The sequence below is a fragment of the Salmo trutta genome, chromosome 17, assembly GCF_901001165.1.
Source record: "Salmo trutta chromosome 17, fSalTru1.1, whole genome shotgun sequence".
Lineage (NCBI taxonomy): Eukaryota > Metazoa > Chordata > Actinopteri > Salmoniformes > Salmonidae > Salmo > Salmo trutta.
Genome location: NC_042973.1, coordinates 47820924 through 47848059, shown reverse-complemented (window position 1 = coordinate 47848059; position 27136 = coordinate 47820924). Strand labels below are relative to the sequence as shown.

Here is a 27136-nt window from a genome sequence, read left to right as displayed (position 1 = left end):
AGTCGAGGGCAGAGTTAATCTCCTCACAAACAATCTCTCGTATAGTAATGGCCGGCTCTTCCAGTTCTCTGGTGTTGAGAGGCGCCGTTTTCCCACAGTTGGGGGAACGTTAGCTAGCTAGCTAACAGTACACATTAACTTCAAATGAAAATGACTTTCTGTCAAAATTAGAAACGTGTAATATCTGAAAATGTAGCTAGCTTGACTATCTTACCCATATACATGAAATGGACGCTTCTCCCTGTCACGGATGCCATGGTTGCCCTTACTTAGTTTGAAGATGTAATCCAGAGACAAGTGTTTTCTCCATCTCCTTAGCTATCTTACTCTAATTCCACTGATTTCAAAACTTAAACTTATGCATTTCTATTATGCTATATAATTTTTTTTAAAGCTGCGTTAGACAGGATTACCTACACATACTGACCATCTCAAATAGACAGAACTGTGCTACATGGCAGACCAATCTGAACGCATCTCTTGTAATGTCCATTCCACTCATGATCTCAGCCAATCATGGCTAGCGGGAAGGTTGCTAACTTTTTCTGTGGCTAAACCAACTAGGCTCGTCATTTTTTTTTTTAAATCATATTTACAGATGGCGTACAAGTTTGGTATTAAGGCACATGAAATTTCACATTTTCCAGAAGGCAATTCTGGCAAAAAACACATTTTTATTTTTTTTATTTTTAAGTTTACGTTCAAGTGGTTCTCCTGTGAAGTGTAGTGACGCGCAACATACGCCTAGTTTCCTGAAACAAGTCACAAATGTTAAAAAGGGCCATTAGTGGTCTATATTTTGCCTTTCTGTTACTACCGACCACTAACAGTGTAGTGAATTATCCAGGATATGAATGGCCAGCCATGCACCATAAGAACTTAGTCATCCTTTCTTACTTGCAAGGTAGCTATTTGTAAGTGAAAGTGATTGTAAAAGGCTGGCTGCTCTTCCAGTTAAGTTCCATATTTGTGGCTTAGTTCATGCCAGAGAATGCCTTGCACTCCTAGCTAATGACACACAGTGCCCAGAAAGTATTCACACCCCTTGACATTTTCCACATTTTGTTCAAATCAATTCCAACAGACACATTATTGTGTTACAGCCTGAATTTAAAATTGATTACATTTAGATTTTGTGTCACACAATACCACATAATGTCAAAGTGGAATTATGTTTTTAGGAAAGTTTACAAATTAATAAAAAATGAAAAGCTGAAATGGTATTGAAAAAAAGCACACGTTGACTATCCCTTTTGAGCATAGTGAATGTGTTAATTACACTTTGGATGGTGTATCAATACACCCAGTCACTACAAAGATACAGGCATCCTTCCTAACTCAGTTGATGGAGAGGAAGGAAACTGCTCAGGGATTTCACCATAAGGCCATTGGTGACTTTAAAACCGTTACAGAGTTTAATTGCTGTGATAGGAGAAAATTGAGGATGGATCAGCAACATTGTAGTTATTCCACAATACTAACCTAAATGAAAAGAAGGAAGCCTGTACAGAATAAAAAATATTCCAAAACATGCATCCTGTTTGCAATAAAACACTAAAGTAAAACTGCAAATATGGCAAAGGAATGTACTTTATGTCCTGGATAGAAAGCGTTATGTTTGGGGAAAATCCAACACCAAACATCACTGAGTACCACTCCTCATATTTTCAATCATTGTGGTGGCTGCATCATGTTATGGGTATGCTTGTCATCAGCAAGGACTAGGGAGTTTTTTTTGTTGATAAAAATAAACAGAATGCATGCAAAATCCTAGAGGGAAAACCTAATTCAGTCTGCTTTCCAACAGACACTGGGAGACAAATTCATCTTTCAGCAGGACAATAACCTAAAGCACAAGGCCAAATATACACTGGAGTTGCTTACCAAGATGACATTGAATGTTCCTGTGTGGCCTAGTTACAGTTTTGACTTAAACATCCGGAAAATCTATGGCAAGATTTGAAAATGGCTGTCTAGCAATGATCATCAATCAACTTGACAGAGCTTGAAGAATTTTTATATTAAATAAGAATGTGAAAATATTGTACACTCCAGGTGTGTAAATCTCTTAGGGAGTTACCCAGAAAGACTTACAGCTGTAATCACTGCCAAAGTAGATTCTAATATGTATTGACTCAGGGGTGTGAATACTTGTGTCAGTGAGAGATTTCTGTATTTAATTTTCAATAAATGTGCAAGAAAAACTAAAGAAATTCACTTTATCATTATGAGTATTGTGTGTAGATGGGTGAGAGATAAAAAAAAAATGTTTAATCCATTTTGAATTCAGGCTGTAACACAACAAAATGTGGAATAGGTCAAATGATATGAATACTTTCTGAATGCGCTGTAGTACTTGAGATGAGGCAAGCTATGCCAGGACAAGTCAAAACTGCAGAAGTTTGCATTTTCTCTTAGTCACCCTTCAGTGAATTTCCTCAGTTTATGTAATGTACTTTACAGTGCAATTGTACTTGCAGTACCTCACACAGTACTGTTTTATTTTACAGTGCTAAATGGAAGTAAAGAATAGCAAATGATTGAAAAGAAACAAGCCTATCAGAGACCCACCCTTCTGCAAATGTCCCCCTTTTCAAACCACACACAGACTTGTGACTTTGTCCCAAAAGTCATATTTAATTCCCATTCCGTCTCCTCCATAACCACATATCTGAAAATACTTAAAAATCAAATCAAAGTTTATTTGTCACGTGCGCCGAATACAAACGGTGTAGACCTTACAGTTAAATGCTTACTTACAGGCTCTAAACAACAGTGCAATTTTTAAGTAAAAAAAAGGTGTTAGGTGATGTCACGTCCTGACCAGTAGAGGGTGTAGTTGGGTCAGGACGTGGCAGAAAAGAGTGGGTGTTTTGATTGTTTCGTTGATTTTGGCCGTGTGACTTCCAATCAGGCACAGCTGTAGAGGGTTGTGGCTGATTGGGAGTCACACATAAGTTGCCTACGTTTCCTTTGTGTTTTGTGGGTAATTGTTCTTGTCACAGTGGTTGCACCTGACAGGACTGTGGTGGCTGTCAGTTTTCTTGTTTTGTTAAATTGTATAGTGTTCCGTTGAATTAAATTATGTTGAACACTAACTCCGCCGCATTTTGGTCCATTTCTGAAGACAGCCGTTACAGGTGAACAATAGTTAAGTAAAGAAATAAAAACAACTGTGAAAAATAACAGTAGCGAGGCTATATACAGTAGTGAGGCTATAACAGTAGTGAGGCTATATACAGTTGTGAGGCTATAACAGTAGTGAGGCTATATACCGGCACCGGTTAGTCGAGCTGATTTGAGGTAGTATGTACATGTAGGTATGGTTAAAGTGACTATGCATATATGATAAACAGAGAGTAGCAGTAGTGTAAAAGAGGGGTTGGCGGGTGGTGGGTGGCGGGACACAGATAGTCCTGGTAGCCAATGTGTGGGAGCACCGGTTAGTCGGGCTAAATGAGGTAGTATGTACATGAATGTATAGTTAAAGTGACTATGCATATATGATAAACAGAGAGTAGCAGCAGCATAAATAAGGGGTTGGGGGGGCACACAATGCAAATAGTCCGGGTAGCTATTTGATGACCTGTTCAGGAGTCTTATGGCTTGGGGGTAAAAACTATTGAGAAGCCTTTTGTTCCTCGACTTGGCGCTCCGGTACCGGTGGCTGGGGTCTTTGACAATTTTTAGGGCCTTCCCTAAAAGGATCAGCGTGGCAGATGTGTTGCTACCTACCCTCACCACCTTGGGGCGGCCCGTCAGGAAGTCCAGGATCCAGTTGCAGAGGGAGGTGTTTAGTCCCAGGGTCCTTAGCTTAGTGATGAGCTTTGAGGGCACTATGGTGTTGAACGCTGAGCTGTAGTCAATGAATAGCATTCTCACGTAGGTGTTCCTTTTGTCCAGGTGGGAAAGGGCAGTGTGGAGTGCAATAGAGATTGCATCATCTGTGGATCTATTTGGGCGGTATGCAAATTGGAGTGGGTCTAGGGTTTCTTGGATAATGGTGTTGATGTGAGCCATTACCAGCCTTTCAAAGCACTTCGTGGCTATGGACGTGAGTGCTATGGGACTTGTGAAAACAATATGATAGAAACGTATCAATAGGACCAGGAAAAAGCCTTGGCCTTTGACTTGCTTTACACTACAAAGCAGGGTTTCCCAAACTCGGCCCTCGGGACCTCAAGGGGTGCACATTTTGTTTTTTGCCCTAGCACTACACAGCGCATTCAAATAATCAACTACTCATCAAGCTGTGTAGTGCTAGGGCAAAAACCAAAACCTGCACCCCTTGGCGTCCCGAGGACCGAGTTTGGGAAACGCTGCGAAAGGGCCTACTGTTTTTCCTGGTCAGATGATCATAAAAGAAACCTATTCATTTCAGAGTGCTTAGGCACAACCAAAAATCTATTCTAACCTAACCCATTCCCTTTCCTTATTGACTTTCCCCTCCACAGAAAAATCTGCCGGAACTGTAAGTGTGGCCTGATGGACCACGATGTTCAGATGAACTCTGAGGATAACAGGAAGGTTGGCAAGCTGTTTGAGGACACCAAGTACACGGGTCTCGTCGCCAAGCTCAAGACAGACGGCACTCCCACATACAAGGGCAACCAGGTCACCTTCTCCATCTCCTCCAGCCCCATGTCAGCCACCGCTGTACCATACAGTCCCCACACTGTGCCAGCCAATGCTGGCTCTGGGGCCGGTGCTGGATCTTGGGGCGGAGTTGGGGCGGGGGCCGTAGCTGGGTCTGGTGCTAGGAATAGTGCTGGAGCTGGTGCCGGTTATGGGGCCAGTGCTGGGGCCGGTGCTGGGCCCGCTACCATGTCCAAACCAGGGGCAATCAGACCTAATGCTGTGTCAGTCAATGTCGTGCCAGTCAGGAAGGATGCCGTGTCTGTCACCTACGAGTGGGCACCACCAGGGGTCAAACAGCATATGGTAAGGGTATAACTACTGTATCATAGGATTTAAAATACCTAGGAATCCCAAGAGTAGTGAACACGGGTCTGAATCTGAAAGAATCTGGTGCTGTTTCCTTGGCATGATGCTATTCATTCCAGAAGCAAAGTCATCATAATGTGCTGTACAATGAAATATGATTAAAATCTTGAGGTCGCAATATAATAGACTTGGGTCTGTAGTTGGTCTGGTTCAGTTCACTAAACAAGGCATTGGTGTATGGTAATGGAAGATATTGTCCACTAGAGGTCACTGACTTGAAGTTCTGTGCCACCAGTGCTCATGATCTCTTCGTATCCCTCAACAAGCAAATAAGTGTTCTTTAGGGAGAGGTTGTAAGTTGTCCTCTAATAGCTGGCTGCCTCTCCCCAATTCTCCCTTAACTACATCAGCTCATTAACACAGCTTAATTTTAGTCTGTTCCTTTCTGCCTCTTTATCTCTGTATCTCTATCATTTTTGTTTTCACTCTATTTGTGCCTATGACTCTTCCTTCCTCCTTTTTTATGTCCTTTCTGCCCCTCCTCTCATTGTCTCTCTTCTCCTGTCTCTCTCCCTCTCTTCTCCTGTCTTCCCCTCCCTCTCTCTTCTCCTCCCTTCTCCTTTACAAAGTCCTGATATCCTCTCTCTCTCCTCTCCACTTTTCCCTCATCAGGCGGTCCGCTACATTGAGCTCCTGCCCCCAGAGAGGCGTCCCATAGCGGGCACGGAGGGTGCAGCCTACCGTCGGCAACAAATGGCAGTGCAGCTACCGGAGCATGACCAGGACCCGGCCAAGTGCCACGAGCTTACCCCCGCAGAGGTCAAACAGATGCAGCAGTTCGTCCGCAAGTACAAGGACGAGGCCCTGGGAGTGGGAGACATTAAGCTGCCCGAGGAGATGAGGGGACAGGGTCTGGGTCAGGAGAGAGCACCAGGCATGGGAGCACCAGGCATGGGAGCACCAGGCATGGGAGCACCAGGCATGGGAGCACCAGGGATGGCAGAACACCCAAGGATGGCAACAGCTGGGGGAGCCTTTGGGCCTGCAGGTCCTGGTTTTCGGACTAGACCCGGGGCTGGGGGTGCACTTGGGCCAGCAGGACCAGTTCAGCCTGGGATGGGGGCTGGGGGTTACCCTGGGGCAGGAAAGGGTGCACCAGAAGACATGGGTACGGCTGCCACCACTACCGCTGGGTCAATGGGCGCTCCGGGAGCCCCTGGACCTCACCTGGCTGGGCCCTGTGGACAATACGTAAGTGAGTGAGTGAGTGTGTGTGAGAGAGAGAGAGAGAGAGAGAGCGAATTGTGAATGACTGTGCTGGTTGTAACTTCCCCATCGTGGATTTAAAACCACTGGCTAGGTTTAATCAATGTGACACCCACCTAGGGCTGGACCGGTTTGGGTTTTTACCTTACCTTCTATAACGGTATTTCAATGTTTTGTTTGTTAAATAAGATACACAACTCCAGCGCGTGTAATGTCAGTTTATATAGTTTACTCCATTTGTTACTTGCAAGTCGTCGCTCTCCATTTCCTGCATGCCACTTCCCACAACAAGCCCTTCCCCTGAAGGAGAGCAGTTGTTGGTGTTGCTCGACCATGGAGTCATGAGCACTTCACTTGCCGTTCATTCTGCATGGTCAGACGCAACAAGATGTGTATCTTACTGTCTGAAAACAGCTAGTTTGTCTTTTCTTAGCAAGTTGTGGCTAAAATAAATTGTGTTAGCTGCTAATGCTAATTGCTAGTTAGCTGGCTAGCTAGCTAGTTTGTAATCAGTCAGAGCAAACCTAACTAGCTAATACAGTCTGATACCAGTGCTGGTGTACCCATACAGAAAAGTAATAAATGGCCTTATACATGTATATCAAAGAACGTGACATATATATTTTAAAACGTATAGAAATCTCACACTCCCCATACAAAAAAATATATAGATATGTATTTTCAAAATGAAAAATTTACTCAGAGCATTCGTTTTATTTTTGTTCGATGCATTTAATTGCTTTGAAATGCGTTCCAGAAATGTTTTTTTTTACATGGCATATAATCTCACATGTGGGATGAATAATTTTCAAATTTAGTGTTAGGCAACCTTGTGACTAATTTGTCATATCTTTGTATCTACTGTAAATGTTGCCATCTCATTTTGAGATTAGTTTGAGATGGTGTAGACTATTGTAGGTTTATAGTTTCTGATGTACAAGTTTTGAAAACGCACAGAAACCTAAGTATGAATGTTTATTTTCATTCACTATAGTTGTGGCTGCCCATAAGGTTATGGAATCACATTGTGTTCATAACACGTGGTTTAGGTATTGTTGTAATCAATTACTGTATATTGTTGTAATCCACTATTATTTTGGGCTGAGTTCTCCAAGGATTTCCATTGGGATTTTTTTATTCCTGTTGCCACCAGCAGGGGGTGAGGAAGCACAGCGGTTTGCGTCTCACATCCCCTCAACAACACTTGAAGAAGATGCCTGTGACAACTTTTACTGTTTCTCCTACTCTTTTTTTAATACATTTGTTCTATTAAACAGGTATGTAGTGTACACAAGCACATTGTCTACAGAAAACCATTTTGACTAACATTATCTGAGTGATACTTAACTTTTATGATGAAATTGTAAAGTTTTTAAATCTGTAAATTGATTGAGGGAAAACTGTTAGCAATCTTGACATAGAGATGACTGGGTTTGTGGTTGCTAAACAAGTCTAGCCCATAGAATAACATAAGAAAAAATGGCGCCAGATAATATTCTGTTTTGAATTTATTGATTTAGCTATAGCTCCTCTGAGGTAATATTGTAGTTTGATTTCTACTCGTTTGTATTGTCTAGGCCCTGACATTTCCCCATCCAAGTGTTATATATTACAGAGTTGTATTTTTTTGTTTTAACTCTATACACTAACTATACAAACGCTAGCCTGTCAAGCCTATACGGTATTAGCTTAGCGGCTACCGTTAGCTGGCTCAGTATTGAGATGACTACTGGTTTATGGTTCATTTAGCTATTTAAAGGATTTTTTATTGAAACATAGTACATGAGATTAAGAAATACTGAGACGGTATATTTTTTTAAATACAAGTCAATGTATTAGCTAGTATGACTTAAATATAAGGTAAACCTTCGCCCCAGTCTGAGGTCCTGAGCGCTCTGGAGCAGATTTTCATCTAGGATCTCTCTGTACTTTGGTCTGTTCATCTTTGCCTCGATCCTGACTAATCACCCAGTCCTTCCCGCTGAAAAACATCCCCACAGCACGGTGCTGCCACCACCATGCTTCACCGTAGGGATGGTGACCAGGCTTCTTCCAGATGTGACGCTTGGCATTCAGGCCAAAGAGTTCAATCTTGGTTTCATCAGACCAGAGAATCTTGTCCTTTTAGGTGCCTTTTGACAAACTCCAAGTGGTCTGTCATGTGCCTTTTACTGAGGAGTGGCTTCCGTCTGGCCACACTACCATAATGGCCTGATTGGTGGAGTGCTACAGAGAGATGGTTGTCCTTTTGGAAGTTTCTCCCATCTCCACAGAGGAACTCTAGAGCTCTGTCAGAGTGACCATCGGGATTTTTGGTCACCTCCCTGACCAAGGCCCTTCTCCACTGATTGCTCAGTTTGGCTGGGCGGCCAGCTCTAGGAAGAGCCTTGGTGGTTCCAAACTGCTTCCATTTAAGAATGACGTAGGCCACTGTGTTCTTGGAGACCTTCAATGTTGCAGAAATGTTTTGGTAACTTTCCCCAGATCTGTGCCTCGACGCAATCCTGTCTCGGAGCTGTACGGACAATTCCTTCGACCTCATGACTTGGTTTTTGCTCTGACATGCACTGTCAACTGTGGGACCTTATATGGACAGGTGTGTGCCTTTCCAAATCATGACAAATCAATTGAATTTACCACAGGTGGACTCGAATCAAGTTGTAGAAACATCTAAAGGATGATCAATGGAAACAGGATGCACCTGAGCTCAATTTCGAGTAGTTTTTTTTATACATTTGCAAAAATGTGTAAAAAAAAATAATCTCTTTGTCATTATGGAGTATTGTGTGTAGATTGCTGCGTAATTTTTTTTCTTCATGTTTTCGAATAAGGCTGTAACATAACAAAATGTGGAAAAAGTCGTGGGTCTGAATACTTTCTGAACGCACTGTATATGTATGTATTATTTGTAGCGTTGTACACGTAAGCCAGAGTCATTATCTTCAGACCTAACTAAAATTGTAATATCTGGCTGTGTCATTATGACTTTGGAGAATTATTTATGACACAGTGAATTTATTTAATTTGAACAATTCTTGGTGGCAAAGCTAAAAGTGGAGAAAATGGGAAGAAGAATGACGTATTGGATCCTGAAAAAGTGGCCACAATAACTGGTGAGCAGGTTTTTGTTCATCGATTGCAAATGAGCATTTAACAGTGTGCGGGCATTGTCATGATATTTAAAAAATAATATGATTTATGACTCATGGCATGCTAACTTCAATAATCTCCAAACTGCACAGAGACATAACGATGGTATTTATGAGATCATCTGACTCTGGGTAATTAGAAAAACAACCAATAATCTCCTAATCTCTCAGTATCACTTTAAAAATGAATTGCCCATTTATTAAATTGAAGATAAAGGGATAGTTAACTTATTTTTACACCTTATAGTCCGTTTTTTTGTTAGCCATCTATCTGGGTGATGGGGGCAAAGTGGCTATTTAAGTTCAAAGTGGGGGCAAAGTGGCTATTCAAGTTCAAAGTGGCTATTTAAACAACTCTGAAACATGGATTACAGTTTTTGCTGGCCCATAGACTACTTTCAGTGTAAGGAACCATCTGACTGGCTATGAGCTGTAAAAAAATGTATTATCCCTTAATTTAATTTACAAATCAATCATTGCACATAGGGCATTAATGGTCAAGGATTTCTTATTAAACTGAATCTAATAATCTTTTCACAAAAGTGTTTCCATAAAAAAAGAATATGCATTCATGACCCCTAACTGTTCGATGTCCTCTTTATCTTGTATTTGTTGCTTTCTTTCCACAGATGCTGTCATGAAGCGATTCCCTGGGGCAACAAGATGGAATGGCTTAAAACAGTAAAATGGCTGAATTGAGAAGCGAAGAGAAAATGTTTAAATGAATAGGATTAAATTTTGTTTTTGTGTCATTTGTTCTAATGTTTTATTACCATCACTACAAGTATCACTGAAATAATTATCCCGTAACATATGGTGTATTCGGAAGGTATTCAGACCCCTGGACTTTTTCTTCAACAAAGTACTTATTAAAGGGTCTGAATACTTATGTAAAATTGTAGTGTGTCACCATACATGTTAACAATATGTGTTAACATTTACAGTGAATTTTTCCACATTTTGTTACGTTACCCCTTTGCTATGAGACTCAAAATCGCTGGCGTTTTTTGCAAAAATTTCTAAACTTGTTTTTGCTTTGTCATTATGGGGTATTGTGTGTAAATTGATGAGGAATAAAACCGTTTAATCAATTTTAGAATAAGTCTATAACGTAACAAAATGTGGAAAAAGTCAAGGGGCCTGAATACTTCTCAAATTCACTGTATATGCTAACACATATTGTTAACAAGTATTGTGACATACACTACATGTGCAAAAGTATGTAGACACTCCTTCAAAGTAGTGGATTAGGCTATTTCAGCAACACCTGTTGCTGACAGGTGTGTAAAATCAAGCACACAGCCATGCAATCTCCATAGAGAAACATTGGCTGTAGAATGGCCTGTGCTGAAGAGCTGTGACTTTAACCGTGGCACCATCATAGGATAACACATTTCCAACAAGACAGTTCGTCAAATTTCAGCACTAATCAACTGTAAGTGCTGTTATTGTGAAGTGGAAACATCTAGGAGCAACAACGGCTCAGCTGCAAAGTAGTAGGCCACACAAGCTCACAGAACGGGATCGCAGAGTGCTGAAGTGAGTAAAAATAGTCTGTCCTTGGATGCACCACTCACTACTGAGTTCCAAACTGCGTCTGGAAGCAACGTCAGCACAATAACTGTTCGTCGGGAGCTTCATGAAATGGGTTTCCATGGCCGAGCAACCGTACGCAAGTCTAAGATCACCATGCACAATGCCAAGCTTCGGCTGGAGTGATGTAAAGCTCGCCGCCATTGGACTTTGGAGCAGCGGAAACGCGTTCTCTGGAGCGATGAATCACGCTTCACGATGCAGCAGTCAACTCTGGGTTTGACAGATGCCAAGAGAACGCTACCTGCACGAATGTATATTGCCAACTGTAAAGTTTGGTGGAGGAGGAATAATTGTCCGGGGTTGTTTTTCATAGTTCGAGCTAGGCCCCTTAGTTCCAGTGGAGGGAAATCTTAACGCTACAGCATACAAATGACATTCTAGACAATTTTTTTACTTTGTGGCAACAGTTTTGGGAAGGCCCTTTCATGTTTCAGCATAACAATGGCCCTGTGCACAAAGCGAGGTCCATACAACATTTGTTGTCGAAATCGGTGTGGAAGAACTTGACTGGCCTGCACAGAGCACTGACCTCAACCCCATCAAACACCTTTGGGATGAATTGGAACGCTGACTGCGAGCCAGGCCTAATCGTCCAACATCATTGCCTGACCTCACTAATACTCTTGTGGCTGGTTTGGTAGCAAGTCCCCGCAGCAGTGTTCTAACATCTAGTGGAAAGCCTTCCCAGAAGACTGTAGGCTGTTAGATCAACAAAGGGGACCAACTCCATTTTTGGGAATGAGACGTTCGACCAGCAGGTCTCCACATACTTTTGTAGTATATATTGCAATATATAACTTTTCCATATGAGTAGTCCTAAATCAGCATGTTGTTAGTAAATCATTATTAATGTACAGTACCAGTCAAAAGTTTAGACGCACCTAATCATTCAAGTTTTTTTTTTTTTTCAAGTCATCAAAACTATGAAATAACACATGGGGTAATGTTGTAACCAGAAAAGTGTTAAACAACTCAAAATATATTTGAGATTCTTCAAAGTAGCCATCCTTTGCCTTAATGACAGCTTTGCACACTCTTGGCATTCTCTCAACCAGCTTCATGAGGTAGTCACCTGGAATGCATTTCAGTTAACAGATGTGCCTTGTTAAAAGTTAATTTGTGGAATTTCTTTCTTTCTTCATGCATTTGAGACAGTCAGTTGTGTTGTGACAAGGTAGTGGTGGTATACAGAAGATAACCCTATTTGGTAGAAGACCAAGTCCATATTATGGCAAGAACAGCTCAAATAAGCAAAGAGAAATGACAGTCCATTACTTTAAGACATGAAGTTCAGTCAATGCGGAACATTTCAAAAACTTTGAAAGTTTGTTCAAGTGCTGTCACAAAAATGGCTCTCATGAGTACCGCCACAGGAAAGAAAGACCCAGAATTACCTCTGCTGCAGAGGATAAGTTCATTAGAGTTACCAGCCTCAGAAATTGCAGCCCAAATAAATGCTTCACGGAGTTCAAGTAACAGATGTCTCAACATCAAATGTTCAGAGGAGACTGTGTGAATCAGGCCTTCATGGTCGAATTGCTGCAAAGAAACCACTACTGAAGGACACCAATAATAAGAAGAGACTTGCTTTGGCCAAGAAACATGAGCAATCGCCATTAGACCAGTGTAAATCTGTAATTTGGTCTGATGAGTCTAAATTTGAGACTTTTGGTTCCAACCTCAGTGTCTTTGTGAAACGCAGACGGATGATCTCCGCATGTTTAGTTCCCACCGTGAAGCATGGAGGAGGTGTGATGGTGGGGGTGCTTTGCTGGTGATACTGTCAGTGATTTATTTAGAATTCAAGGCACCACAGCATTCTGCAGCGATTTGCCATCCCATCTGGTTTGCGCTCAGTGGGACTATTATTTATTTTTCAACAGAACAATGACCCAACACACGTCCAGGCTGTGTAATGGCTATTTTACCAAGAAGAAGAGTGATGGAGTGCTGCATCAGATGACCTGGTCTCCACAATCACCCGAACTCAACCCAATTGAGATGGTTTGGGATGAGTTGGACCGCAGAGTGAAGGAGAAGCAGCCAACAAGTGCTCAGCATATGGCGGAATTCCTTCAAGACTGTTGGAAAAGCATTCCAGGTGAAGCTGGTTGAGGGAATGCCAAGAGTGTGCAAAGTTGTCATCAAGGCAAAGGGTGGCTTCTTTGAAGAATCTAAAATTCAACACTTCAACACTTTTTTTTGCTTACTACATGATTCCATATGTGTTATTTCATAGTTTTGATGTCTTCACTATTATTCTACAATGTAGAAAATAGTAAAAATAAAGAAAACCTCTTGAATGAGTAGGTGTGTCCAAACTTTTGACTGGTACTCTATGTGTAGTCACCTTAGGGCCATGAACGACAAAGCATTTAGAACTTTTATAATTAAAAACATCAAATACTGTCATACTGTCAAAAATGTAAACAATGTTGTGACATGATATTTTGGCCATATCTCCCAGCCCTACCCCCGCCCCTCCCCCTGAGCCATTTGATAAATGAGGGGTAATTTCTAAGATTGTTTTCCCGCATCCAATGCTTTTAAATCTATGAGGGGGGAATGACGGAGTGTACATAGAGTGGACTAAATCAAAGCCGATATGCACTTCCTCAAAATAGTCCAAATGAATCTAAGATAAATCAAGAAATCTGTCATTATTTTTGACATATACGCTAACCGTTTCTACTGGGAAGAATGCGACAGGCTTAATTTCCAGCAGAGAATACTATCTGGTATTTTAGATATAGAACGTAAATTCAACAAGATGGAGCCAGGAGTAAAAATATCAATCACTTTTTGCCGGAAAGTTTTGTACACTTTTGAATTGTGATTTGTTTATCGTGGTTTTAATGTACCATTTTTCCATCTAACAGAGATTTGGCTCATTCAAACCCCTGTCTGTCTCTACCCGTCTCTCCTCATATGCAGTTAGTTATTCAAACTGAATGAACATTTTTGATTTATGGGCGTTGTCAGGCATAATAACAATGATTTATGATTTAAGTGTATAATGGCAATGGCATAAAATAATAGGATAGGTCTATGCTACAGAGCCATTGTTTTTGTGAGGGCATTGCTAATGAAGGTCGCCTCCTCTCCTTCCCTCTCCTCCTTCCTTCCCACTCTCTCCTTCCTCCCCTCTGTTCCTCTTACCCCCCTGCCCCTCCTCCAGTCGTGCCACCAGTGCCAACTGCCCATGCGTCAGGGCGAGCCTGCGGTGTACGCAGAGCGTGCTGGCTACGACAAGCTGTGGCACCCGGCCTGCTTTGTATGCTGTACCTGCTCAGAGCTCCTGGTGGACATGATTTACTTCTGGAAGAAGGGACAGCTCTACTGCGGACGCCACTATGGAGACAGCGAGAAGCCACGCTGTGGAGGCTGTGACGAGGTGAGGGATTTGAGGGGGAGGAGAGAGGTGAGGGGGAGGAGAGAGGTGAGGGGTTAGGCAGGGAGAAGAGGGGTGAGGGACGAAGGGACAGCTGCACTAGGATGTCACTACGGAGACAGTGAGAAGGGGGAAGGTGTCACAAGGTGAGGAGGGATGGGGAAGACAGGGGTGTTAAAGGAAGAGAGGTCAACAGGAGAGTAAGATTGTTATTCACACACTTTATGTAGATTCAGCTGTGTAGAGAGGAAAAAAACTGCAATGCTAACAAAAATAGATGTACTGTGGGGGAAGAGTGGGGTAATTGAACCAAAGTGGTAAGTTGAGCCACCCTTGTTTCTAGGAAACCATACACAAAATTCATAATTTGACCACATATTTAGGAAGAGGTCGTCGTTTGATGGGGTCTGTGAAGTTAGAAACCACATGGAAAAAGTGGTAAGCAAGTTAGGTAAAAACAAAAAATATATATTTTCACCAAGTCAAATGAATGTATTGTTTGAGGTTGCATGATCCTTGTATCTAAACCAATGTAGATCATTTTAAGATTGTACTATACATCAGTTGGAGTCTCTGTAAACTTCAGTATGTGGTTCTAAACCTAGCGTGAATGTGCATCCTTGTAGCTGTATGGTCTAATATAGTGAAAATGTTTACCTTTGTGTAAGTTGGGCCAATGGCCATGGGGTATGCTGAGCCAATGGTTGAGCCAATAGCATGTTGAGCAAATTTAAGTGTTTTCTTCTCAGGCGTAATGCAAGGCATTATCGCTGGGATATGATGTAAAAACAGGGCCTGGTCTATGTTAAAAGTGTTTTTTAAAAGTACAAAGTGTTTGTTAGGGGTTAAGCCTGTGATGATAAAAGATACTTAAAATGATTAAAAGACAAACTATTTTGATTCTGTTGAATTGTGTTTGGGAAATAAAGATTGACATGGTTTTAAAAAGGTAGTGGTAATATTTAATTCAGTACAGAAATGTGTAGGCGGCTTAACTTACCCTGTCCCGCGGCTCAACCTAACCCCTACCCCATTTTTTGGAAAAGCTATGTTTTCAAAACTTTAAATGTTTACATGAATTCTGATTTATTTCCAGGGATACACAACATCCTGAAATATATGTAGATATCTTTGTTTGAAAGAATACTATATTTCCCTTCACGGAGTGATGCTGAATGTAAAGAAATGGCTCAACCTGCTTTGCTCTCCCCTACTCTATTTCTCTGGTTTTCTTTATTGCTCTTCAATGTGTTGGATTAACTGTATCGTGATGTGTGTGTCTCTACAGCTGATCTTCAGTAATGAGTACACACAGGCCGAGGACCAGAACTGGCACCTGAAACACTTCTGCTGCTTCGACTGTGACTGTGTTCTGGCTGGAGAGACCTATGTTATGGAGAACAACAAGCCTGTCTGCAAGCCCTGCTACATGAAGAGCCACGCAGTAGTAAGGACAGAGGGAGAGTGTGTCAAATCAAATGAAAGTTTATTGGTCGTGCACGCAGATTTGCATACGTTATCGCAGATGCAGCGAAGACCTTATGTTTCTAGCTCCAACAGTGTAGTAATATCTAGCAATACAATAACAATACACACATAATCCAAAGAGTAAAAAAAATATCAGAACGAGCAATGTCAGAATCCAGAGTATAAATATATACACAGAGTATACAAAACATTAAGCCATGCTCTTTCCATGACATAGACTAACCAGGTGAATCCGGGTGAAAGCTATGATCCCTTATTGATGTAAATGGTTAAATAGATTTCAATCAATGTAGATGAATGGGAGGGGATAGGTTAAAAAATGATTTTTAAGCCTTGAGATAAGCCTGGGATATCTGGAAGGTGTTCCTAATGTTTGGTATACTCAGGATGTGTATGTATGTATGTATGTATGTGTGTGTGTGTGTGTGTGTGTGTGTGTGTGTGTGTGAGATATATATATAATATAAACCAGTCAAAAGTTTGGACACAAACCCAGGAATGAGTAGGTTTCTTTACTTTTACTATTTTCTACATTGTAGAATAATAGTGAAGACATCAAAACTATGATATAACACATATGGAATAATGTAGTAGCCAAAAAAGTGTTAATCAAAATATATTTTATATTTGAGATTCTTCAAAGTAGCCACCCTTTGCCTTGATGACAGCTTTGCACACTCTTGGCATTCTCTTAACCAGCTTTATGAGGAATGCGTTTCCAACAGTCTTGGAGTTCCCACATATGCTGAGCACTTGTTGGCTGCTTCTCCTTCACTCTGCGGTCCAAGTCATCCCAAACCATCTCAATTGGGTTGAGTTCGGGTGATTGTGGAGCCAGGTCATCTGATGTAGCACTCCATCACTCCCCTTCTTGGTCAAATGGCCCTTACACAGCCTGGAGGTGTGTTGGGTCATTGTCCTGTTGAAAAACAAATGATAGTCCCACTAAGTGCAAACCAGATGGGATGGCGTATTGCTGCAGAATGCTGTGGTAGCCATGCTGGTTAAGTGTGCCTTGAATTCTAAATAAATCACTGACAGTGTCACCAGCAAAGCACCCCCACACCATCACACTTTATCCTCCATGCTTCATGGTGAGAACCACACATGCAGAGATCATCTGTTCACCTACTCTGCGTCTCACAGAAACACGGCGGTTGGAACCAAAATATGTGTAATTTCATAGTTTTGATGTCTTCACTATTATTGTAGCATGTAGAAAATAGGAAGAAAAAAAGAAAAGAAACTTGAATGCGCAGGTGTCAAATGAAAATGTTGACTGGTACTGTGTGTGTGTGTGTGTGTGTGTGTGTGTGTGTGTGTGTGTGTGTGTAATCTCAGCAAAAAAAGAAATGTCCTCTCACAGTCAACTGCGTTTATTTTCAGCAAACTTAACATGTGTAAATATTTGTAAGAACATAGCAAGGTTCAACAACTGAGACATAAACTGAACAAGTTCCACAGACATGTGACTAACAGAAATTGAATAATGTGCCCCTGAACAAAGGGGAGTCAAAATCAAAAGTAACAGTCAGTATCTGGTGCGGCCACCAGCTGCATTAAGTACTGCAGTGCATCTCCTCCTTATGGACTGCACCAGATTTGTCAGTTCTTGCTGTGAGATGTTACCCCACTCTTCTACCAAGGCACCTGCAAGTTCCCGGACATTTCTGGGGGGAATGGCCCTAGCCCTCACCCTCCAATCCAACAGGTCCCAGGCGTGCTTAATGGGATTGAAATCCGGGCTCTTCGCTGGCCATGGCAGAACACTGACATTCCTGTCTTGCAGGAAATCACTCACAGAACGAGCAGTATGGCTGGTGGCATTGTCATGCTGGAGGGTCACGTCAGGATGAGCCTGCAGGAAGGGAGGAGGATGTCTTCCCTGTAACGCACAGCGTTGAGATTGCCTGCAATGACAACAAGCCCAGCCTGAAGATGCTGTGACACACCGCCCCAGACCATGACGGACCCTACGCCTCCAAATCGATCCCGCTCCAGAGTACAGGCCTCGGTGTAACGCTCATTCCTTCGACGATAAACGCGAATCCTACCATCACCCCTGGTGAGACAAAACCACGTATCGTCAGTGAATAACACTTCTTGCCAGTCCTGTTTGTGCCCATAGGTGACGTTGTTACCGGTGATGTCTGGTGAGGACCTGCCTTACAACAGGCCTACAAGCCCTGTCCAGCCTGTCTCAGCATATTGCGGACAGTCTGAGCACTGATGGTGGGATTGTGCATTCCTGGTGTAACTCTGGCAGTTGTTGTTACCATCCTCTACCTGTCCCGCAGGTGTGATTTTCGGATGTACCGATCCTGTGCAGGTGTTGTTACACGTGGTCTGCCACTGCGAGGACGATAAGCTGTCCGTCCTGTCTCCCTGTAGCGCTGTCTAAGGCGTCTCACAGTTCGGACATTGCCATTTATTGCCCTGGCCACATCTGCAGTCCTCATGCCTCCCTGCAGCATGCCTAAGGCACGTTCACGCAGACGAGCAGGGACCCTGGGCATCTTTCTTTTGGTGTTTTTCAGAGTCAGTAGAAAGGCCTCTTAAGTGTCCTAAGTTTTCATAACTGTGACCTTAATTGCCTGCCGTCTGTAAGCTGTTAGTGTCTTAACGACAGTTCCACAGTTGTATGTTCATTTAATTGTTTATGGTTCATTGGACAAGCATGGGAAACAGTGTTTAAACCCTTTACAATGAAGATCTGTGAAGTTATTTGGATTTCTACGAATTATCTTTGAAAGACAGGGTCCTGAAAAAGGGACGTTTCATTTTTTGCTGAGTTTATATGTGTGTGTGTGTGTGTGTGTGTGTCTGTGTGTGTGTGTGTGTGTATTACAGGCAGATATACAGTTGAAGTCGGATGTTTACATACACTTAGGTTGGAGTCATTAAAACTCCTTTTACAAACCCCTCTAAAATGTATTGTTAACCAACTATAGTTTTTGCAAGTTAGTTAGGACATCTACTTTGTGCATGACACAAGTAATTTTTCCAACAATTGTTTACAGACAGATTATTTCACTTGTAATTCACTGTATCATAATTCCAGTGGGTCAGAAGTTTACATACACTAAGTTGACTTTGGGTTTTAAACAGCTTCCTGAAAATGATATTATGACAAATTTACATAATTTGAGTCAATTGGAGGTGTACCTGTGGATATATTTCAAGGCCTACTTTCAAACTCAGTGCCTCTTTGCTTGACATCATGAGAAAATCAAAAGAAATCAGCCAAGACCTCAGAAAAAAAAATTGGACACCTCCACAAGTCTGGTTGATCTTTGGCAGCAATTTCCAAATGCCTGAAGGTACCACTTTCATCTGTACAAACAATAGTATGCAAGTATGAACACCATGGGACCACGCAGCCGTCATACCGCTCAGGAAGGAGACGAGTTCTGTCTCCTAGAGATGAAAGTACTTTGGTGCGAAAAGTGCAAATCAATCCCAGAACAACAGCAAAGGACCTTGTGAAGATGGTGGAGGAAACAGGTACAAATGTATCTATATCCTCAGTAAAAACTAGTCCTATATCGACATAACCTGAAAGGCCGCTGGAAGAAGCCACTGCTCCAAAACCACCATTAAAATAGCCAGACTACAGTTTGCAACTGCACATTGGGACAAAGATCGTACTTTTTGGAGAAATGTCCTCTGGTCTGATGAAACAAAAATGGCCATAATGGCCATAAAGACCATCGTTATGTTTGGAGGAAAAAGGGGGATGCTTGCAAGCTGAAGAACACCATCCCAACCGTGAAGCACGGGGGTGGCAGCATCATGTTGTGGGGGTTCTTTGCTGCAGGAGGGCCTGGTACACTTCATAAAATAGATGGCATCATAAGGAGGGGAAATTATCTGGATATATTGAAGCAACATCTCAAGCATCAGTCAGGAAGTTAAAGCTTGGTTGAAAATGGGTCTTCCAAATGGACAATGACCCCAAGCTTACTTCCAAAGTTGTGGCAAAATTGATTACGGACGACAAAGTTGAGGTATTGGAGTGGCCAACACAAAGCCCTGACCTCAATTCTATAGAAAATGTGTGGGCAGAACTGAAAAAGTGTGTGTGAGCAAGGAGGTCTACAAACCTGACTCAGTTATACAAGCTCTGTCAGGAGGAGTGGGCCAAAATTCACCCAACTTATTGTGGGAAGCTTGTGGAAGGCTACCTGAAACGTTTAACCCAAGTTAAACAATTTAAAGGCATTGCTACCAAATACTTATTGACCCACTGGGAGTGTGATGAAAGAAATAAAAGCTGAAATAAATCACTCTACTATTATTCTGACATTTCACATTCTTAAAACAAAGTGGTGATCCTAACTGACCTAAGACGCGGAATGTTTACTAGGATTAAATGCCAGGAATTGTGAAAAACTGAGTTTAAATGTATTTGGCTAAGGTGTATGTAAACTTCTGACTTCAACTGTATATGGCGTGTATAGACAGCATGGACAGTATATTAATAGAAAAGGTGTACAGCAGTAGTTATACTGTATAGGATGAGCCATGACTAGAATACAGTATATGCATATAAAGTGGGTAAATAGTCTGTAAACTGTTAAAGTGACCAGTATTCAATGTCTCTATATATATGGGGCAGCAGTCTCTAAGCTGCCTGGCGGTAGCTGGCTAGGGACAGTGTCTAAGGTGCTGGGCAGAGTACCAGCCGTTGGCCAGCTCGTGATGGCTGATCAACAGTCTGATAGCCTGGAAATAGAAGCTGTTTTTCAGTCTCTCTGTCTCGGCTTTGTTACACCTGTACTATCTCCGTCTGCTAGATGGTAGCAGGGAGAACAGGCCATGCCTCGGTGGTCTTTGATCACTTCTATTTGGTGTGCCCCCGGTGATGCTTTGGGCTGACCGCACCACACTCTGGAGAGCCATGCAGTTGCGGGTGGTACAGTTGCCTTACCAGGCGGGGATGCAGCCCGGCAGAATGCTCTCAATGGTGCATCTGTAAAAGTTTGAAGGTCTTGGGGGGCCATGCTGAATTTCTTCAGCCTCCTGAGGTTGAAGAGGCACTGTTGTCCCTTCTTCACCTTGGGTGTCGGTGTGGTGGGACTATTTCAGGTCCTTGGTGATGTGAACACAGTGCAGTGGCTATTGAGCGCGTGCATGCATGTGTACCTGCGTGTGTGTGTGTGTGTGTGATATGATACCCTGTATTAAATGTGTACAATGTATATTGTATTCGAGATACAACTCTCTGCTACATACTTTTGTCTACATTGAATATGTGTATGTGATTAAACACACCCCCCCCCCCCCCCCCCCCCCCCCTTTCTCCTCACTCTACAGGTATGTACAGCCTGTCAGAACACAGTGGAGCCCGAGGCCCAGCGTGTCTCCTACGGGGAGTTCTACTGGCACGCTGAGCCCCAGTGCTTCCAGTGCTCCTGCTGTGCTAAGTGTCTCATTGGAGAGCGCTTTATGGCCATACAGGGCATGCTCTTCTGCTCTGTCGAGTGCAAGAAGAAGACCATGACCTAAGAAGACTATGGCCCAGAGCAGCGCACCGCAGCTCAACCTGATGACAAAATGATTCAAGTTTGATCTAGAATGCGAACAATGGTCATTTCCCTTGACCTCAAACAACGTGGTTCAGTCTGCAACTAATTCTTGCCCAGATCACAATCAGCTCTGCTCCTGATGACAACCAACCCCAGTCCTGAACTCAGCTAATTTTAGTTTTCACTCTGCTTATTTCCGCTCAAGACTGCAACCAATCATCTGAATAACAGTTGGGAATAACCTCAATATTGTCTGTTTCTCACTTGACATGCACTGTTTCGTCCTACTGTATCTCAATGAAACTACTCTAGTTTTATTGAGATACATTTTGTTGAAGTCTTGTTCCAGCACACTTTTATTTTTACAGTCACTTTATTCATCCAAGTGTAAATCAGCTTTGGATTCACTACTCTGTCTACTACCATAATAACTACCTTGGGCTGTTCTCATATCATTCGGCCTGTTGCTTTCTCTCTAGAATGTACTACTGATGACAGATATCCAACTCTAAGCAGCAGTATAATAGCAATAACCTTACAAGAAATGATGCTTTATGTGCAGTGTTTCTGTTCCGCTAGAAGCAGCTCTTCATTGTTGTTACAGGCGGATCAGTATCTGACTATGCCAAGTGGCTGACTGATTCTCTCCAACACGGTCCTGGAGAACCCAGGGGAACGCAGGTTTTCACAAGTGACACTATTATGGAAAACATCACTGAAATGTGATGGCAGGTGATGTCATATATAGGTGATCTACAGAACATCTTCAAATTATGACGACTCTTGAGGACCAACAAAATGATAAAAGAAATTAGAAAGTACAATTCTTTCTACTGTGGTGTCTAATTACTTGTGTCCTCCTTTCTTTCCTGCTGTCTTTTTGATATTATAATATTGTCTTCACAATAATTTGCCATTTGCTTTCCTTTGTTTCTTGCTCAATGAAAAGCACTTAATGATATTTTCTCCTCACGCTCTTACAACCTAATAAAGATTTTTGCCATGATTAGTCCTGTTTGGTTCGTACTGGCATACAGGACATAAGTCAACACTCCCACAGGTGTCAACGACATACCATTTAGAACGTAACCTGTGTACTTGTGAGCGCATCTGTGTGTGATTCAGTTGCCAACATAGCTAGCGCACCCAGTGTCGCTAGCAGGCTAATGTGACGACTACTGTATTTCACATGGGTGGAACAGCAGCTCTGCCACAGAACCGGACCCTCCTCTCCTGGGGGGAAAAAGAGTTCGGAGTAGCCTTGTTTCAACCCACTCGGTGGAAGCGGTGCACAATTCAAGGAAGCCCCATTTTCTCTCAGGCCCCATTGTCTTTAGTGGCAGCCAGCCCAAAGCAACGCAGTGGCCTCCCTCCCCATACTGTACCTCTACTAGGCTTATACTTCAATCATACCCTTTCCTTTGATGTCATACTCCTATTGGACTTTTCACTGTGCTGCTTTCCATGCCTATGTCCCTCCCTCTCCCCCAGTTGTACTGTATTTTCCTAGGACCAAGGTAGAGGAGAAGTTTTTATTTTCCCTGCATTCTGACATGTAGAGATGATCTGTTGATTTGCCTTTGTTTCTCTACAATGAGAGCCAGGTGCATTGCACAAAATGTCTTGTATTGCGTCTTGTATTGCAACAATCAGAGAGGCTCAGAACCAAATAATAGTCTCTTTTAAGATTGTATCTCGATTCTACTAGCTTTGATATTATTCACTATGTTATTCACCAGCGTACGCCTATGGGATGCATAAACCACAGCCGAAGACCAACTGGAAATACCATGGGATATACCTCAATGTGCTCTGTAATAGGAAAGTGAGGCACATTCTTTGGTATACCATTGCAGTTACATGTCCCCACACTACCGTCAAAATTTACTTTTTGGATATGAAAAGGACTTATTGAGGGAAAGTTGGTAGTATATCCATGTCATCAGTATAAAAACAATCCAGTGAATCCCATGTGAAGTTCTTTAGGACAGTTTGGTTCAGTTCCTGCAGAGGGCACACTTTCACAACCAGTATGGCCACAGTACATTATCACTCACTTTTTAAGTATATTTAGCTAGCTTTGGCTATGACAATACGTTCTAATGGACACAAGGTCTGTGATGTTATACCATACTTGTTGTCTTGTCAGCTTCAGTTGTGTGAGAGGGATGCAATGTGGGCACTATAACATGCAGGGTAGATTGGGGTCTGGTCCAGCTGTGCCAAGTCAAAGCCAGAGGTATGTGAAGGTCTAAAGACTGATACTACGTGAGGAGAAGCAGCAGCAGCCATCTCTGGATAAATATCAGCTGGCTGGAACCCAGATAACACTCCCCACACGCATTCTTTCACCCTGGAATGAAAGAGAGATGGAGAAAGAGAGAGATGGACAGTGGATGGGAGGGGAGAGGGATGGAAAGGATAGAAGAGACACCTTTTAGGAATGTTTTTATGGAAGGAAGAGGCCTGGAATGATTATCTACAGTACGTGAATATTTGAAGATATATTTAGAGGTCTGTGACCTCTGTCAGTGTATGATTTAATGTTACTGTACTCTTTAAAGCTAGCCTTTGACCTCTTTGGCTTTGTGCTCAAATGCAAGTCATCATGATGTGGGCAAAGTGTTCCCCTAAAATGGGTGCCGCAGGTAGTAAAAAACCTCAGGGTACGAAAAATGAAACATAATCGTCCTATGTTATGCAACCTGTACACCTTAGGGTGGGGGACTTAGGTTGGGTATGGGATTGAGGCAGCCCCTTAAAGTGATAGATCAAATAGTGACAGAGAGTTGAATAGGTTGTCGTTAAAGATAATCATGATCGCTACAGTAAACTGTTTTTAAGTAGTTCCCCCACCCAAAGAATACCCATTTCACCCCACTTTACATCACAATAACAAGATGGTGTGTGTACATCCGTATTATGACTTGAAACCGTTAGTAACTTTCTATATTTACTCCAATTATTTTCTCATTTTCTCTACCTCTCTTTGGAAGTTTGGTTCCAGGGTTTGGCTCAGGCCGATGTCCAGATGCAGCCAGTTAGTTTCAGTGTGTGACTCGGGCTTTCACATTATATGGCATCCAGATTCCTCACATGGTTTATATAGAATCCAGGATAAAGATAGAAAACCTAGGAGTCCTAAACTAGGATATGCTGACCACACCTTACCATTGCATCTGGGTCTCGCTCTCTGGCCAGTAGGGGGCCTTGTACCCTGTGGACGAATTCACTTATACCAGTTCCCAAGGACTGTTTTTGAGACCTGGCTGGCGTTGTAACAAAACACAGTGGTGGAAAAAGTATCCAATTGTCATACTTGAGTAAAAGTAAAGATACCTTGATAGAAAATGACTCAAGTGAAAGTCATTCAGTAAAACGTCTAAAAGTATTTGGTTGTAAATGTACTTAAGTATCAAATGTAATTGCAATAATATACTGCAAAAGTAAATGTATAAATCCTTTAAAATTGCAAACCAGAAGGCACAATTTTTATTTTGGGGGAGGGGGGGGGGACCAGGGTCACACTCAACATTTTTTTACAAAGGAAGCATTTGTGTTTAGTGAGTCTGCCATATAAGAGGCTGTAGGGATGACCAGGGATGTTCTCTTAAAAAGTTTGTGAATTGGACCATTTTCCTGACCTGCTAAGCATACAAATGTATGGATTAAAAAGTACATTATTTTCTTTAGGAATGTAGAGAAGTAAATGTAAAAGTTGTCAAAAATATAATTAGTGAAGTACAGATAGCCCCAAAAACTACTTAAGTAGTACATTAAAGTATTTTTACGACACTGACAAAGCACGCACTTCATGTCTGTGTGTGGGGCGTCTCCGTTGAAAACATCCCTTCCCTAACTAATCCTACCACTGCTGACAGCAGCACCTGTCAGTGTAAAAGTGGAAAAAAGCTGCCTGTCTACCATACATCACATCAACTCAGTGGATTCCACACAACATGCTCTGCTTATGTTAAACTGTCTAATGAGGTACAGTGGAGGGTCAGTTAATGTATCATAGAGATATAGAACCCACAGTTTTATCTCTCTGGTTTATGATGTCAGCGGCAGTCGGTGCCGTTTAAGATTAGGGAGGACGCTTTTTTTTGTGAGGGTAGTCATTTTTTTATTACAGCATATTGGATGACTGTCATTAATATTCCATTAACCCAGCTCAATATAACATCGATAGGTTTTGGCTGTAGCAACCCATCATGAGGTTGCTAAAACCTAGCCTACAAATTAAAGTTTATAACATACAGGTCGAGAGACAAATTGGAGTAATCAAGGTGACAGACACATTCAATACCGCCTTGCACACACTTGCCTGCATCAAGCTGGTCTAGGGTGTAATCATTAGGCTTGTCCAAAGTGTTGCAAAACGTTCAGTTTTGCGACTAAAACGAGAGTTACTATTGGACTAGTTTAGGTAGGTCCATCCCGGTTTTGTTTAGTTTGCTTCCGTTTAAGAAACGTCTTGCAACAGAATCGGCGGAATAAATACACCCCCAATCCCCCGCACACACTGTTCCCCTTCATAGCAGCCATACAAACAGAATCATCACATCTACTTGCTCTCCTCATCTCACATTTTCCCTTTGCTTGTGGACTTCAGTGCACAACATAACAGCTGTCTGTGTGACCAGGCGAAACACTCTCCAAGCCAAACCTTCGTACCAAAACCGCTAACCGCTACACACAGCCTACAACAATGTCACCATATTAGCTAACGTCATAGTCAACATAGCTACTAGAACTAACTCGTTAGCAAACCCATAATCCAATCTGAACAAGTATCTGTGCATTAGAGATCTCTCTAAAGCCCAGAAAGCTCTGATTCAAACTTCCATTCATCAGCTCTTCAAGCATTTATAAGATGCCGAAGTGGCATTTTTTTTGGTAGCTTGTACATTTTTATTTAGACCTTTTTGGGAAGTACATACTGGCCGTAAAGGAAGTAAATGAAGATAGTTTCTCGTATTTTGACATTCTAAGACTTGCAGAGCTGGTGAATGGGAGTTTCAATCTGAGCTTTCTAGGCGTTAGAGAGGTCTCTAACGCACAGATACTGGTTCAAATCCAAACATTTAAACTCAGTTTTTCACAATTCCTGACATTTAATCCTAGTAAAAATTCCTTGTTTTAGGTCAGTTAGGATCAGCACTTTATTTTAAGAATGTGAAATGTCAGAATAATAGTAGAGTGATTTATTTCAGCTTTTATTTCTTTCATCACATTCCCAGTGGGTCAGAAGTTTACATACATTCTAAGCATCTTCACTTTTGTACCTGTTTCCTCCAGCATCTTCACAAGGTCCTTTGCTGTTGTTCTGGGATTGATTTGCATTGTTGGACCAAAGTACGTTCATCTCTAGGAGACAGAACGCGTCTCCTTCCTGAGCGGTATGACGGCTGCGTGGTCCTATGGTGTTTATACTTCCATACTATTGTTTGTACAGATGAATGTGGTACCTTCAGGTGTTTGGAAATTAGTATTTGGTAGCATTGCCTTTAAATTGTTTAACTTGGGTCAAACGTTTCGGGTAGCCTTCCACAAGCTTCCCATAATAAGTTGAGTGAATTTTGGCCCATTCCTCCTGACAGAGCTGTAGGCCTCCTTGCTCGCACACACTTTTCAGTTCTGCCAACAAATTTTCTATAGGATTGAGGTCAGGGCTTTGTGATGGCCACTCCAATACCTTGACTTTGTTGTCCTTAAGCCATTTTGCCACAGCTTTGGAAGTATGCTTGGGGTCATTGTCCATTTGGAAGACC

At 42.1% G+C, this 27136-nt stretch overlaps 1 protein-coding gene across 1 annotated transcript in view; it reads left to right on the top strand.

Annotated features, from left to right (window-relative positions):
- Positions 1-22371, top strand: part of LOC115152324 (testin) — a 42177-nt gene extending 19806 nt beyond the window's left edge. The window contains exons 3-7 of the mRNA XM_029697096.1: positions 4455-4941; positions 5617-6195; positions 14134-14349; positions 15635-15793; positions 21151-22371. Of these exons, the coding sequence (XP_029552956.1) occupies positions 4455-4941; positions 5617-6195; positions 14134-14349; positions 15635-15793; positions 21151-21342 (1633 nt within the window). The 3' untranslated portion in view covers positions 21343-22371. The remainder of the gene's footprint in view (positions 1-4454; positions 4942-5616; positions 6196-14133; positions 14350-15634; positions 15794-21150) is intronic.
- The last annotated feature ends 4765 nt before the right edge of the window (positions 22372-27136 follow it).